Raw genomic sequence first — 14,928 nt, 5'->3', positions numbered from 1 at the left:
TCTTGTTGTCTCTGTCTCGTTAGTGTTCTTACTTTTTACATTCATCCTAGAGTTGTTCAGCTGCTGTCTTCATACACACTTTTCTGAATTAGTGCCTTTTTTGCTCATTGATGTGTTTTGTTTTGTTTTTCTTCTTTTTTGTCAGGTCATCCAGCAGGCATGAGGCCCCTTTCTCCCCTACTCTTTTTTTGGCACCATAGCTTACTACAGCATAGCATAACTACAGCTTAGCCTAACTGGAATTCCTACTGTACTTATTTAGCACTTTCCATTCTATAACCAAAGTATGCTTTACAATCACTAAAAGTCTGACAATACCCCAGTAAGCTGCTACTAATTTTATATGTTTGTGAACTGAGGCACAAGAGTAAGTGACTTGCATTGGTGATCTATATTAGAGGTCAGCAACCTATGGGCGGTAAGCTGGATCCAGTCCACACAGCAGGAGTAGGCAACTTTTTTGGCCGGAGTGCCAAAAACCCTGCAATATCTACCTTGTAAGGTACTGGAGTACTGGCATGCCAGGAAAACAAAACCAGGGTGGGGGAAACGTGGCAGGACACACTGAATATTAATACAGTTAATCATAGATTCATAGATTGTAAGGCCAGAAGGGACCTCGGAAAATCATTGGGTCCAGCCCCCTGCACCAAGCAGGAAAGATAACTGGGGGTCAAGTGACCCCAGCAAGGTGACTGTCCAGTCTCGTCTTGAAGATTTCCAAGGAAGGTGATTGCACCACCTCAGGAGGGAGCTTATTCCACAGTCTGGACACCCTGACTATGAAGAAGTTTTTCGTAATGTTGAGTCTGAATTGATCTTCCAGGAGTTTGTGGCCATCATTCCTGGTTTTCGCCTCCAATGCCCTGGTGAAGTTGCTCACCGAGCCCTTGATGATGTACTCCCCTAATGTAGTGGTGAACTGCTACCAGGTGCTCTCTCAGTCTTCTTTTTCTCAGGCCGAAGAGTCCCAAATCCCTCAGCCTTTCCTCATATGGCTTGCTTTTTAAGACTCTTCTTTGGACTCTCTTAAGCTTGTCCACATATCATCATAGATGTTGTTTGTTTTTTACAGTAAATGCCAGGTTTTCTAAAAATTCTATACCTGGTGACAATATATAAAACTTCATATACTACCTTTGTTGTTGTGTATTCTTTTTTTAAACATATTGTGATGAGAGAGAAAAAGAGAGAGAGGAAGAAAAAAGAGGGGGGAGAGAAAAGAGAAACCTGCTAATATTGTGGCAGGGGGCAGAGTAGGCCCTTGGTCACAGGGTCCTACCCCACTCCTACCAACACTACTCCTGTCTTCTGTTCCTTCACCCACTGTACCTTGGCCTTAAATGGTAGGAAGAACAGAGAGAGACAGGGGTTGACACCTGATTGTCCTTGGCCTTTACAGTGAGGCTTGGAAGATCACATCCTGGGTCTTCATATGCCACCCCTACACCATGCCCATACTCTCCAAAGAGATGTTGCCATGGAAAACGTTGGTTCTTTAAGGATACACTTACTTAATTCCTTAAAATAGATGCTCTGTATTCACTGCCATAAACAAGCAAAAATGCTCTCAAGTAAAAAGCTTTTCTTAGTGGCTGCCTTGGCCCTGCTTCTGACAGCTGAGTTTGGTGATGTTAGGCTGGTAGCTGGTTGTTAAACACAAACATGTATCCAAATGGTCAGTCATCAGATGGTTTCTCATAGGACCGAGTATGGTTTTCATTTGTGAAAACACGTGTTCACACCGATAAGTAGATCCAAAGACAGACAGCAAGGCAAAAGCTACTTATTTATTCATGCATACTTTTCAGGAAGGGAAGACCAACATAATGTAGTCTTGAGTTACCATTCCCTTTCATTCTCAAATTTACCTTGCAGTGATGTGAACTTCAGTGCCCAGATGCATGAGCTTTGAAAGTCAAGGAGTACCAATTTAAATCCTTCAGTGTTCATCCACTGAAAGTACCGCAGTTCAATATCACTTTCCCTAGTACTGTCCAGGTTCACAAGAAATGAAAATATGAGTCCTCTGTTGCAAAAGTCTTGGAAACATCTGGTGTACACATCTTCCAGCTGTCCTATGTAGTTGCACATATTCCTATTATTCAATTGATGCTGCTCGGAATGGATTTTCAGACTGGGGTAGTAACAGAAGGCAGACGTTTCGATATCTCATCTGAAAACAGACATCTTATCACAGAAAGCTTTCCAGTCGTCAGACAGCTGAAGGATGGTTTTCTGTGTTCCTTGTAACCTAGTATTCAAATAATCTAAATGTGATGTGATGTCTGTCAAAAACATCAGTTTTGTTAGCCACCTGTCATCAGTAAGGTCTGCATATTGCTGACCACTTTTTTCAAGAAATAACTAGGTGGATTCGAGACAAGCAACAAATCGCTTGAGCATGTTACCTCGACTCAACCAGTGTACATTACTGTGCAGCACTAAATCTCCATATGCAGAATCCACATCATTTAAAAGTTCACGGAATCCCCTGTGTGTCAAAGAGGAGCGGGCAATCAAAAAGCTGACATTTTCACACCACTGTCATGATTTCATTTAAATCAGAAGATGAAATCTTAGCGCACAGGCTCTCCTGATGAATAATACAATGGAAACTTATAAGAGGATGTCCAATCTAAGTTTCCAGAAGCTTTACAAATCCAACTGCTTTACCCACCATAGCAGGTGCACCATCAGTGGTAACAGAGAACACTTTGTGCAGGTCAGTTTGTTGCAGTGTGAAAATAACTTTGACAACATTAAGTATAACATTGGTCTTTGTTGTGCTTTGCATAGCATGCAAAGAAAACAATTCCTCCCAACTTCCCCAGAGACAAAATATCAAACAATTATAGCAAGATGCCGGATATCGTTTATAGACATAAACTTTCACCCAGTGCAAGGCTCATCGCATCACAAGCATGGAGGTCTCGAGTCACTTGTTCCCTAACATTAGTTGCCATTTCATCTATTTTAGCCTTTGAACAGTCCTGGATGACAGCGGCATTTCACCAGTATGAGCAATGATGTCTTATTGGCAAAATCCTCAGCACGTTTTAAGAAAGAATCCTTTAAGTTGTCTCCATCTGTAAAACACTTGCCTTTCCAAACTTTGTTTTTTTACTATCCATAGTTATATATTGATATGCCTTCTACCTGTAAAATTTCCTGAAGTTCACACAAACCGAAGGCAGCACAAACAATTTAAACAGGCAAACAGAAAGGAGAAAATCAGAAAGAACTGAATTATTTGAAGTACATGTAAATCTGGGTAAGTATTTCCAAGAAGGCAATCGAAGTGCAGAAAACACACACACACAAATGAGCAATATGTAGTGTTTAAATCAAGGAACGCAAAGCAGAGAGATCAAGATAAACAGAATACAAACAGTTTTAATAAAGTAAAAACCTGAAAAATATGAACTGGTTTAAGAGAATGAAAAACTGAATAAGAAATTATTTTCAGAGCAAAATAAACTGATTCATGTGAAGTGGCTTGAGAGAGAGCAAAAGCTGTATATAAGTCCATTTAACAGAGCAAAATAAGCTGATTCATGTGCAGAGAGAGCAAAAGCTGAATATGAATCAAAATAACAGAGCAAAATAAACTGATTCATGTGAACTGACTTGAGAGAGCAGAAACTGAATATGAATCCATTTAACAGAGCAAAATAAAGCTGATTCGTGTGCAGAGAGAGCAAAAGCTGAATATGAATCCGTTGAATAGAACAAAACAAACTAAACAGTACAAACTGGCTTGAGCGAGAGCAAAAACTAAGTCTGCAATAATTTAACAAAGCAAAATAAAATGGCATAATATGCAATCTTAAACTCTGTTTGCAGAATTGTTTTTTGTAAAAATATATGTCTATATGTATATGAGGTTATACATATCTATACTCCGAGTATCACTCCACAAAGAAAACCTTAACCCGTTACAAAAACCACACACATACAAAGGACCGTTGGCCACCTGGACCTATTACAATATCTGCCTTGCACGCTACACACACACATATACACAAACTGGTCTCTCAGACCAGGCAACCCCTTCCTTTCATCCCCACAGAAATCAGCACTAGTAGCAACAGGCTACTGAGTGAACTGCCGCCCAGAGCCACGTGCCTACCTCATATAACTGGAGGCTGGGTGCAGCTGGGGGCAGGGTCCCTGCACCCCCTAGCAAGTAACTTCATGCCACTCTCTTCTTTTTTTCTAAATAAACATCTCTCTCACAAGGCTGTTGTATATTGCCAATTAGTTTGAATAGTAAACTGAACATGTAAAGCGTTAAGTGTTGTTAAATGCTGATTCGTAAGGATGTTGTTTCATGAAGGTGATAAAACACTGGTGAGAGACAATGGCCACCTTTTACCCCTTTTTTTTAAAGCATAACATACTGTTGACATCAATGACAGATCATACTCCTAGCAACCAATATATAATAATTTAGCTATTTTGCCTGTCTCTAATCAACCTACTGTAGCATAAACAAGCAGATGTGAAGTATGCTACCACTGTTTCCTGATCTCACTGTCTCTGATTCTGGTAAGATGCTATCAACACCACCAGCTTTGTGACTCGTTCTTATGACAATCCAAAACTTTTCCTGGAATCTCTCTTTTCTACTTGGCAAGAATTGCATACATCTAGCCAAATTAGAAAGCTAATTTCTGAAAAACCGAATGCTTCTTTAGGCTTGCGCTTTTACAGTGCTTGTAAAATACTTGATTTGGGAGTTGTAATTCTTCCCACAAGTAACTTCCTTTCTTGTCACCTTCCTTACAGGAAGGCTACAGAGATGGAGTTGAGGCTGGAAAAGAATGTGCACTCCAGCAGGGCTTCAATCAGGGATACAGAGAAGGGGCCAAGATGATGAGGACCTGTGGCCAGTTCAAAGGAATTCTAAAGTAAGTTTTGAGACCATGATCTCTTTTTGAAATTCTAGCTGTACTATTATTCCAGTGCTAAGTGGTTTGGCACTTGGGTCAGTGAAAGACCCAAGTGCCAAACTCTCTCAGGTTGTGCTTAAAAGTTGGGCAGCACAACCTGAGAGAAATCTAGACTTCTGTGCTAGGCACCTAGGTGCTCCCTATACAATGCATGTAGAGACGTTGGCATCTCAGTATGTGATCCAAAACGGCCAGCATGCTCCAGCTGTCTAGAGGTAGCAAAGAAGAGACACTGAAGACAGGGAGAAAATCTAAAATCCCACCTTTTGGGGTTAGGTCAGAACTGCACGGAGGCTGCTATTCACTCGGGATCCATAGCGGGTAGACTTTCCTAAAAAAACCTGCCTACAGCCACTGCCTCTCTTACAAGCGGGGTGCTCACTGCTCGGGGCGGACGAGTGTCTGTCCCGCCTCCTCCCAGCTGTCCTGAGGGCACGTCACATCCGCCCCCTTCTGCCCCGCCTCTGAGTCTCCCGGCCCGGGGCGGGTGCGGAGAGCACAGACGGGGACAAGGGACCCGCCGGGTCGTGGTAGACGGCGCGTCCAGGCGGAGGGCGGCGCAGGAGCCGCGCGATGCTGCCCCAGCCCCTCCCCCCGAGGCGCGCATGCAGCTGCCTCAGGCCCGGGGCTCTGAAGACAGCGCCCCCGTTCGCAGCCTGCCCAGCAAGCTGCAGGCAGGGACGCCTTCTCCCGAGCCAGGCCGGGGTTCAACAGCCACTCCAGCACTTGTCCCGCCCTCTCTCCCAGGCCCCGCCCTGCGCGGCGCTACATGCGGGAGGGTGCCTGCTTCCCCCTGGGGGCGGGGCTGGACTGGGAGATGCCGCCCTCCCCGTGCGGCTGGGCCCAGCCCACTCCCGGCCCCGCCCGCGGAAGAGGCGGGGCCGCGAGCGCCTGAGCCGTCCCCACGTGAGTGCTAAGGCGCGCGCGCACCTCGGAGCAGGGGGCGGGGCCGGAGGCATAGGCCCCGCCCCCTTTGCGTGCTGTTTCCGACGGCCCGGGAAGAGGGGCGGGGTTTGAGCGCGGCCCCCTCCTTCCTGAAGGACCCAGCGAGCCGCCGGGCCCCGCTTGATACCACCGCCAGGAAACTGCTTGGGGTAAAACTCCTCGTTAGGAGCCGAGCACCCAGTCCCGCCGCTATTCAGTTAAATATAACTGTCCAGCACCGTGAAGTCAATCGGTCTACTTATTGCACACAAAGTTAAGGACACCAGTCTTGGCAGGATTAGAGCTTGAGGTTGTGTTTTGGTCCCCAAAACGGGCACAAATAGTATTGAGGACTCGGGTGTTGTTTCAGAGGAGCTGGAGACGGGGTAAGTGCTGGCAAAAGCCAACAAATTGAGATGCACAACGTAGTTTTCTTTGACACAATCTGCCTTGCTTCCTTTGACAGACATTGCCTGGCATCTTGATGCAATGTGAAAGTAAACCTGAAATTGGGATTACTGGTTTCTGAGGTTAGCTTTCCTCAAAAACCTGCCCTTCCTGCCTGGGGTTCTGACTTAGTGCTGGGGTGGAAGCTCTGTTTGGCATCTGACTGTACCTGTGGTGTTCCTAGGAGCTCCTGCTACCATGTCCTGGGTACAAGCTGCAGTCAGCAGGCCCAGAGAGGATGTATTCGATGAAGATGCTGATGAGATGCACCTCGTACAAAAAGAGTGGAAGAGCACCATGGAGAAAAGGATCAAGGTAATCTTTATCACCGTCATGATGTTTTCAGTAGCCTTTTAGCCGTTTTCTTTCCTACTGCTTAAATAATGCTTGTTTAAATAAGCAAAAGTGAGAATGGCTGCTTACAAATTAGGCCTGTGCGAAGCAGCAGGTATTCGATTCGGATTCAGCCAATTCAGAGGGACGGTGATTCGAGTTGCTGTCCTGATTCAATTCGGCCGAATTGGATCCAAAGATTGGGCGACAATTCAGAGATTCAACCGTAGACTAAACAGGCAGCAGTCCTCGACCATGCTGGCCACAGCTGCTTCCAGCTGATAAGTCCGTTGTGGTGGGCAGAGGTGGGAAAGAAGGGGCAGGGTGGGGGGCATGTAGATCAGTGCCCCCACAGCAAGGTGGGGATTGGGGTTGGGGCTGGGACTGGAGCTGGGGCTGGGACAAGCTGCCCAGTCGGGGCAGGGGAAGTGCAGGATGTGGGAGTGGCAGCACTTGGAGCAGGAGCTATGCCCTGCTGCTGTTTGCCCAGCCGGGGGGTGGGGGGCATGATGGAGGTGCGGCTCACTCTGGGCAGAAGGCACTGGGAGCAGGGGCTCTGCCTTGCCGCCGCTAGTCCAGCCAGGGGGGCGTGCAATGCAGGTGCAGCTTGCTCCAGGCAGAAGGCACTGGGAGTGGGGGCTATGCCCTCCTGCTGCTCGCCCAGCCGGGGCGGGGAGGCACAGGACCATGCCACTGCACTGCCTCGGACAAGTAGTGTGCAGTGGCAGAAGCTGTTGCAGCCTCCGTGTGCCACCTGGACAAGCCGCAGCTTCACCCCGCCATGCCTCGGCTGGGCAAGCAGCAACAGTGCATTGGGGTGGGCGAGTGGACCCGGATTGAGGAGGGGCCAGCGGCAGGGGCTGTGGGGAATTTTAGGGTTGCTGCAGCCCCCCCCATAGCCCCTACTTCTCTGCGCTCTGTGGGGTGGGCGGAGCCAGGGCTGCACTCTGGACTGAGGCTGGGGCTAGGTGCCAGGAGCACCGCCCAGGCCCTACCTACCCCACAGAGTGCAGCCTGGCAGCAGACAGCTGGAGCTAGCCTCCTGGAGCGCAGCCCGGCCCAGCCTACCCCACGCAGATCCAGGGGCACACGCCCGCTCCCATGCCCTCCCAGACCAATGGTGTCCAGTGGCAGGAGACTCCCGCCCCCTTACCCTGGCTGGACAGCTTGTCCCAGCCCCAATCTCTCCCTCGCTGTGGGGGCGTTGATATGCCCCCCACCCCATGCTCCTTTCCTCCCCCCTCTGCCCATCACAACAGACTTACCAGCTGGAAGCAGCTGTGTCCAGTGTGGTAGAGGACTGCTGCCTGTTTACTCTCCGAATTGGCGCTGGATTGAATCAGAGGCTTCCGATTCAATTTGGACCTTTTAATGGTGTCCTGATTCAATTTGGAGATTTGGCCGCCAAATCAGGCCAGATCTCCTCCGAATCAAATTGGCTACCGCAGTTTCGCACAGCCTTAGTAAAGATCATGATGGTTCAGTTTCTTCTGAGTGACTTGAAAACTGAACAGAATTAATGAAATGATGCCAAGTGGAACATATTTGAGATTCTTTTATTAAGAGACTGTCTGAGTATTCCTGAAAATCCAAAAATTTATAACCACAATCCTGAATGCTTAACTCTACCCCAGATTAAATATTCATACACATTCACTATTCAGTTACAGTTTATAATGATGGACTCTTGCTGCATAATTGTACGTAAATCTATTCCTTCAAATACTCATGGGCTTTCTGCTTACAAATTCCAGTGCATCAACAGACACACACACATGCTTAGTGGCAAAAATATGCAAAATCAGTCATGTGATCATTCACCTTTTTGATAGGGAACACCGTCATAGCAGAATTGTTGCTAAATATCTGCTGCATTCTGTCTTTAAAAAGGTGGGAACCGAGAGGTGTGGTGGGCTTGAAAAGTCTTCTAACCTCGATTTGTAGCTTTGCCACTGACCTTCTTTGTGGCCTTGGGCAAGTAACTTAATCTCACTCTCTCATCTACTTTTATAAAATAATAGACATCTCTCTCACAGGGGTTGTGTATAATGACAATTTATATAGTAAACTGAAAATGTAAAAGGTTAAGTGTTGTAAAATGCTGATTCATAAAGAAGTTGTTTCATGAAGGTGTTAGACACTGGTAATTGAGAGACAAGGCCCACCCTTTACTATTTTTTTTTAAGCATAACATGCTGTTGACATCAATGACAGGTCATACCCGTAGCAACCAATATATAATAATTTAGCTATTTTGCCTGTCTCTAATCAATCTACTGTAGCATAAACAAGCAGATGTGAAGTATGCTACCACTGTTTCCTGATCTCACTGTCTCTGATTCTGGCAAGAGGCTATCCACACTACCAGCTTTGTGACTCATTCTTATGACAATCCAAAACTTTTCCTGGAATCTCTCTTTTCCACTTGGCAAGAATTGCATACATCTAGCCAAATTAGAAAGCTAACTTCTGAAAAACTGAATGCTTCTTATGCTTGTGCTTTCACGGTGCTTGTAAAATACTTGACTTGGAAGTTGTAATTCTTCCCACAAGTAACTTCCTTTCTTGTCACCTTCCTTACAGGAAGGCTACAGAGATGGAGTTGAGGCTGGAAAAGAATGTGCACTCCAGCAGGGCTTCAATCAGGGATACAGAGAAGGGGCCAAGATGATGAGGACCTGTGGCCAGTTCAAAGGAATTCTAAAGTAAGTTTTGAGACCATGATCTCTTTTTGAATTTCTAGCTGTACTATTATTCCAGTTCTAAGTGGTTTGGCGCTTGGGTCAGTGAAAGACAGAAGTGCTTAAAAGTTGGGCAGCACAACTTGAGAGAAATCTAGACTTCTGTGCTAGGCATCTAGGTGCTCCCTATACAATGCATGTAGAGACGTTGGCATCTCAGTATGTGATCCAAAACGGCCAGCATGCTCCAGCTGTCTAGAGGTAGCAAAGAAGAGACACTGAAGACAGGGAGAAAATCTAAAATCCCACCTTTTGGGGTTAGGTCAGAACTGCAGGGAGGCTTTGCCATTCACTTGGGATCCATAGTTGGTATACTTTCCTAAAAAAAAAAACAAAACCCAGGTGTCTATATTTTTTCCTTTCCATAAACTGAGTGGTGATGGTGCCTATGCTCATCACACTGTGTAATGTCCTATTGGACAGAGCACTTGCCCAGGAAGCAGGAGTTCTAGGTCCAAACCCACATCTTCCACCTCTAATAATCAGGCTTCAAACTTTTTTGGGTGGTGGATTTTCTCCCTAGTCCTGTTGAAGCTGTTCCATTGTGCACAAGAGAGTTACTGGGCCTAAGTGGGAGGAAGCATGACTCTGCATCCAAGCAGTTAGAGCACTCACTTGGGAAGGAGAACCCTAAGTTTCTGGTCCATGCTTCAGGAACTTATATTTTTGCTTTAAACAAACATTGGTTACTATAGAATTAATCCTTGGAGCAGACACTAGGAATTAAAACTATCTCACCATGCTGGAGAGATCCCTAACCACTAATTACAGTCTTTTTCCACTTTGAAGTTGAGGGGGCATGGCCTGCTATAAAATCTAGAGTCTCTTTGCCTTACTGGGCATGGCCTTTGGGAGTAAGCTTGTCTCACTGCCAGCACCCCTGGACTCGCTCTCCTGGACCTCTTGCCACTGTCACTGGACCCTGTGTTGACACTAGTCCCTAAACCACTGCAGCAGCCCTCATGCACCTGTAGTCCAGATCCAACCCAGGACCACAGGGGAGTTTGACATCTCTGCCCAAGATGCCTGAATTTCTGTCACTGAGTATACAAAATATTGTTGAACTGTTGATACCACAGCTAGCAAGGCCTTTCTCAAAATGAAGCCACAGAGTAACATTTTAAAAGTAGGTGTTTTCCTTCTTATTCTGACAGGGGCTTCAAAGGGAAAGGAGAATATTTGATCTCTCCTCACCTGTGAAAGACCCAGGTTCAAGTTCCTGCTTGACCTGACTGGAATAAGATTTTAAACCTCGGTTTCCCACAATCTAGGTACTCCACCTGCTGTCCTAGTGTAAGTTTCTGGCTCCTATAAATGGAGCAAATAAGACTCAACCAGCCCCAAATGCCCAGTAGCCTGGTGTTTATAGAGACCCCTGTTCTTGTACAAGAAAGTGTTCTGATTGCTGAGACCTTAGCTATTCTGGCCCTTCTCTATTTTTGTGGACAGGGAAATTAGGTTTAGGCACACAACTCCAGGTTGAAATTTAAAGCCAAGCTTCCCTGCAGACACAGATGCCTACCTACCTAAAATGTGGCAATTCTAAACAGTCCATCTCTAGTTAACATGATCTTAGTTGTTTAGTGAATTATAATTTGAATCTACCACTTTGGATGGATAGTCAACTCCACCAGTTGAACTTTCCCAAAAATCCATGTGAACAAGGTGCCCACAGATATGGTCTGAGTTTAACTTGTCTTGTCATCTGTTCACACATCCTCAAGGAAGCATGCAGGCTACCTGCTCATCTTTGTTTTGTTTTTCTTCTCTACAGTGCTCTCTTATCTTGGTGTCACCTTAACAGACATGATTCTGCTCTGCTGAGCAAGATAAATGATCTCCTGGATGCAGTTGGCAAATATGAAGAGCATGTGCTGAAGTGTCTGAATTCTGTCCATCCACAGCCCCACCTTGGGGAGTTACTGGATTCAGTTCAGGATATGGACCTTAGCTGTACAATCCCAGCTGAGGAAGAATTTAATGGAACTAAATCTGAAAGACCCTGTGGAAGTGGTGCCACGTTCAGTGAGAGCTGTTGCAGGAGTAACGGTGAGGCTGACTCTGTGCAGTCTGAGAACTGTCAGACAAAAAAACATGGAGATTCAGAAAGTCCAACCCTTGCTTGGGTTAAAGAACAGACTGTTTGCTTAATACAGCAACTAGGCTTGTCATGGGATATATTACAGCTTATCCAGCAGCTTGAAAATTAACTTCTGTGGGTTTCTCTTTGGTAACATTCATAAAACAACAATGGTAGAATTGCATTTTGTTTATAAATAAGACATAGGATGTCAGCTAAATTACTTATTTGATGTTGCCAATAAAACAATGTCTATTTTATAATGCTCCGTCATACCTCTGCTCTTGGCAAAAAATGTTGCTTCCCTATATAAACTTAACATACATAGGTGAATATGACAGAAGCACAGTTGCATAGCAATTTAGTAGTACCTCTGTAGCAATACTGTTGTGTGACTGATGCTTTGTGGGGAATCTAACATTCTACTCTGACTTGTCCTTTATCATTGTTTTTCAGAAAAGAAATTAGACTCATCCTTAAATAGTTGCTCCAATGGTACTGAGAATGAATATAAGCATTGACTTTTTTCTCTTTTTAGTCTGTATGTAGAGTTCCTAATAGCAAATGGGAACTGCACATGCCGAACATGCTCCTTGGCAGACTGACATTGCTCCAGCTTATTGGTTAAGAAGAGAACAATAAGCTACATTTTTCGAGTACTCAGAATCTCTGGTGTGTCTCGTAGTATCACTTCCTCTGGTAAAGTGGTGGCTGTGCAAAGAACAAATCTTTTCCTCAAGCAAGTGTTTAGCACACACAATGCTTCCCATTAGAGTTTCACTAATGTATAAATAAGACTTCATTTAAAGTGAACAGGCTTCTTGTTAATGTTAAGCTGTAGCATACTTGGGCATAATTCCTCCTCAAACAGTTAAGGTGTCTTGTACAATTCAAAAGCTGTGCCTTGGTCTTGCCAAGAGCTGTCCTCAGATGACCTAGCTGTAGATGGGTATATAGTCATTTTGACTGGGAAGTAAAAGGTAGATGGGCATGATGCTAACCACCTTACCCTATTATGTGTCATTGGCTACAAGAGCAGGCATGCTTTAATTATGCTGGTGCCATGAGCAGCTAAACAGGGGAAGACATTTGGCCCTTAACCTTTAGTAGTAATGTGTGTTCACCAAAGGGTTAAAAGGATTTCTGCCAGTGTCCTCCAGCACCATGCAGGTGGCTACATGCATATTTGGCTAATCCATTAATGACTCAAAATGTAGCACAACTACTTTGCTGAAGAAGCAGGGATTCAAAGAAGGGTGTCAGCTTTCCTCAGAGGCAGAGAGAGGAGGATGGTGTGATTAGCTGAGGCACTAAGAGGCATATAGCCACTGCAAAATCACTGTAGTATGACCTATGCTTAGGCACAGTAGCCTCTAGTCCCCTTTTGGGTGTGAACAGATGTAACATTTGAAGCCCTTCAGATGCCTTTGAAGCACTTCTGAGGGCAAGTGGGATAGACATGCACACCCTTTAAGCATTCCAAAAATAGCCCTGAAGGCAACAGGTATTAGCTAGAAGCCATGGACAACAGGGGGCACCAGATTGCTGATGGGAAGCCAATTGCTGACACGGGTGGGAGGGGGATCCCAGCGGGTGATTGCCAAGCCAGCGGCAAAACTGGAAATGCACTTCTGCTGGCGCTTCCAGTTTCATGGCTAGCGCTTTCAGGGGGTGTGTGTGCATGACCTACGTGTCGCCAATGCTAGAGGCACTTCAAAATGAAGCCCTTCCTGTCACATATATATACTCTATAGTGTAGCAGGAGACCCCTGGGTCCTCCAGCATCCCACCATGCTCTGCTCTTGCCCCTCAGCATGTGGAGAGAGTGGAGAGGAGATCAGGACACTGAGCTCTCCTGAAGCCCACCAGAACTGGCGTTAATGATCTCCAGCCCAACTCTCCTTATGCCTCGCTGCACCTGATCTCCTGGTTCTAGCAGAGGTAAGGGACCTCCAGTTTCCTGGGGTGTGGATGGAGTTGACAGGATTGAATAATGGTTCACTGACATTGGCCCTACTCTATTTCCCCCACACTTGGGAGGCAAAGAAGACCATAGGCCCTGGAAGAATGGGGGCTGCAGAGCTACAGCCCTCTGTTGTGGCCCCTGACTGGCGAGCATACCACTACTTTCAGTATTTCAACTGAGGGGTGCAGCACAGAAACACAAATCCAACTGAAGCTGAAGTGCCCTATTTTTAAAGCATTTCAAACAGTAGGCCTCTCCCCACCCATAATACATGGCATGTAGCATCTACCATACCAAGTGGGTGATATGGACCTTGCTTGTATTCCCCAGTTGCTAATCCTTATACAGTCAACTTCACATGATACACATCAGATAAGAGCATAATTTATGTAACTGCATAATGTGAGACAGCTCTCGCTTGCCAGTTGCTTATGTTATAACAGACACTGCTTATAAACATATCGGTTAAGTATGTAAACTGCTTAAAGTGCGCAACATCTTTTGGTCCCACTGTCTACTTTGTAATGTAATTGTACTCTAACTATAATAATTGGAGTCAGAAATGGTAAACCAGAAGCAGTTGTCAAAGAGCTGTTATTAGAAGCCTGCAACATGACAGAAAATAACAGCCCTTAAACTGACTAGTACCCCTCCCTTTTGAAGCTACTAGTAGCAGCTCTGAAACTGCCTATTAAGAAACATTGAATATGATGAGACCTGACCAGTTTGGGGGTAGCTAATGCCATGGTACTGACAGCTGTTGAAATGGGTGCTTAATGAGCATGATTTATATTGAGCCTGTGTAAGTGCATAACTTTTTTTCAGTCCTGGAGTTACGCACTTAAATAGTGTACATTGTATTCAAGTTTTGCAGATATACTAAAAATAACTGTGTAAGGTTCTTGCCTTTCTTGGAAATTTCAGAACTGTCAGCTGGGATTCAGATGGACAGAATCAGAGAATTTATTCTAACCTAGTTTTAATAACTTAGGAAGTAGAATTTTTACTAATTCCCGTTCTCCCTTCAAGTAGACTCCCTTGTCTAAAACTTCCTTCTTGACCATATCCATCACTTGTTTATGGTTTTCCTTTTAGTGCCTTTAGTTAAGGAGACTTTAACAACAATCTTCTATACATCACTGTCATAAACAGCCAAATGATCTTATGGCTTTTACTTTCACCTTCTCTATGATAAACTTCTAATACCTTCTGCTGATTTTTATCTTAACTCATATTTCTGACCCAAAGAAATTGCTTCTCATCAGTTTGCTAAGTTCCACGCACATGGAATTATCAGTCAATTTAATGACTGCAAATCAAGAATAACAAAAGGATGTCTTTTTTATTATTAGTTAGTACTATCTAATAAGTTGCTTGTAACTAATTTTCTTCTCTCAAAAAAAGTGCCTGTTTAGTGAAATGCCAAAATAAAATAATAATAGTTTACTTTAAAATCATGACTGAGAAAACCTGCCACACAAT

General features: G+C 45.0%; 1 protein-coding gene and 1 long non-coding RNA gene across 5 annotated transcripts in view; one reads left to right on the top strand and one right to left on the bottom strand.

Moving 5' to 3' along the window:
* LOC109282233 (uncharacterized) overlaps nt 1–5,690 on the bottom strand; it is a 44,967-nt gene extending 39,277 nt beyond the window's left edge. Inside the window, exon 1 of the long non-coding RNA XR_009462535.1 lies at nt 5,219–5,690. This is a non-coding gene — a long non-coding RNA (uncharacterized LOC109282233). The remainder of the gene's footprint in view (nt 1–5,218) is intronic.
* A 218-nt stretch (nt 5,691–5,908) lies between these two features.
* Nucleotides 5,909–11,745, top strand: YAE1 (YAE1 maturation factor of ABCE1). 4 transcript variants are annotated; one of them, XM_059728672.1, is made up of 5 exons: nt 5,909–6,049; nt 6,346–6,409; nt 6,511–6,641; nt 9,243–9,364; nt 11,175–11,745. In XM_059728672.1, the coding sequence occupies exons 3-5, from the start codon at nt 6,525–6,527 to the stop codon at nt 11,608–11,610; spliced, it is 675 nt and encodes a 224-aa protein (XP_059584655.1). In that variant the 5' UTR covers nt 5,909–6,049; nt 6,346–6,409; nt 6,511–6,524; the 3' UTR covers nt 11,611–11,745. The 4 variants fall into 4 exon arrangements, with proteins under 4 accessions (XP_059584655.1, XP_059584654.1, XP_059584656.1 ...); XM_059728671.1 differs by having other exon boundaries at nt 5,909–6,265; XM_059728673.1 differs by lacking the exon at nt 6,346–6,409.
* Nucleotides 11,746–14,928: the final 3,183 nt, after the last annotated feature.

This window comes from Alligator mississippiensis, chromosome 5, assembly GCF_030867095.1.
Source record: "Alligator mississippiensis isolate rAllMis1 chromosome 5, rAllMis1, whole genome shotgun sequence".
Taxonomy (NCBI): domain Eukaryota; kingdom Metazoa; phylum Chordata; order Crocodylia; family Alligatoridae; genus Alligator; species Alligator mississippiensis.
This window is presented reverse-complemented; position numbering and strand designations above follow the sequence as displayed.

Excerpts from the sequence above, each read along its gene's own strand:
- YAE1 (XM_059728673.1), top strand. The coding sequence starts at position 6,525 with ATGTCCTGGGTACAAGCTGCAGTCAGCAGGCCCAGAGAGGATGTATTC. Across the intron at positions 6,642-9,242 it reads CCATGGAGAAAAGGATCAAG|GAAGGCTACAGAGATGGAGT; the intron begins GTAATCTTTATC and ends CCTTCCTTACAG. Across the intron at positions 9,365-11,174 it reads CAGTTCAAAGGAATTCTAAA|TGCTCTCTTATCTTGGTGTC; the intron begins GTAAGTTTTGAG and ends TCTTCTCTACAG.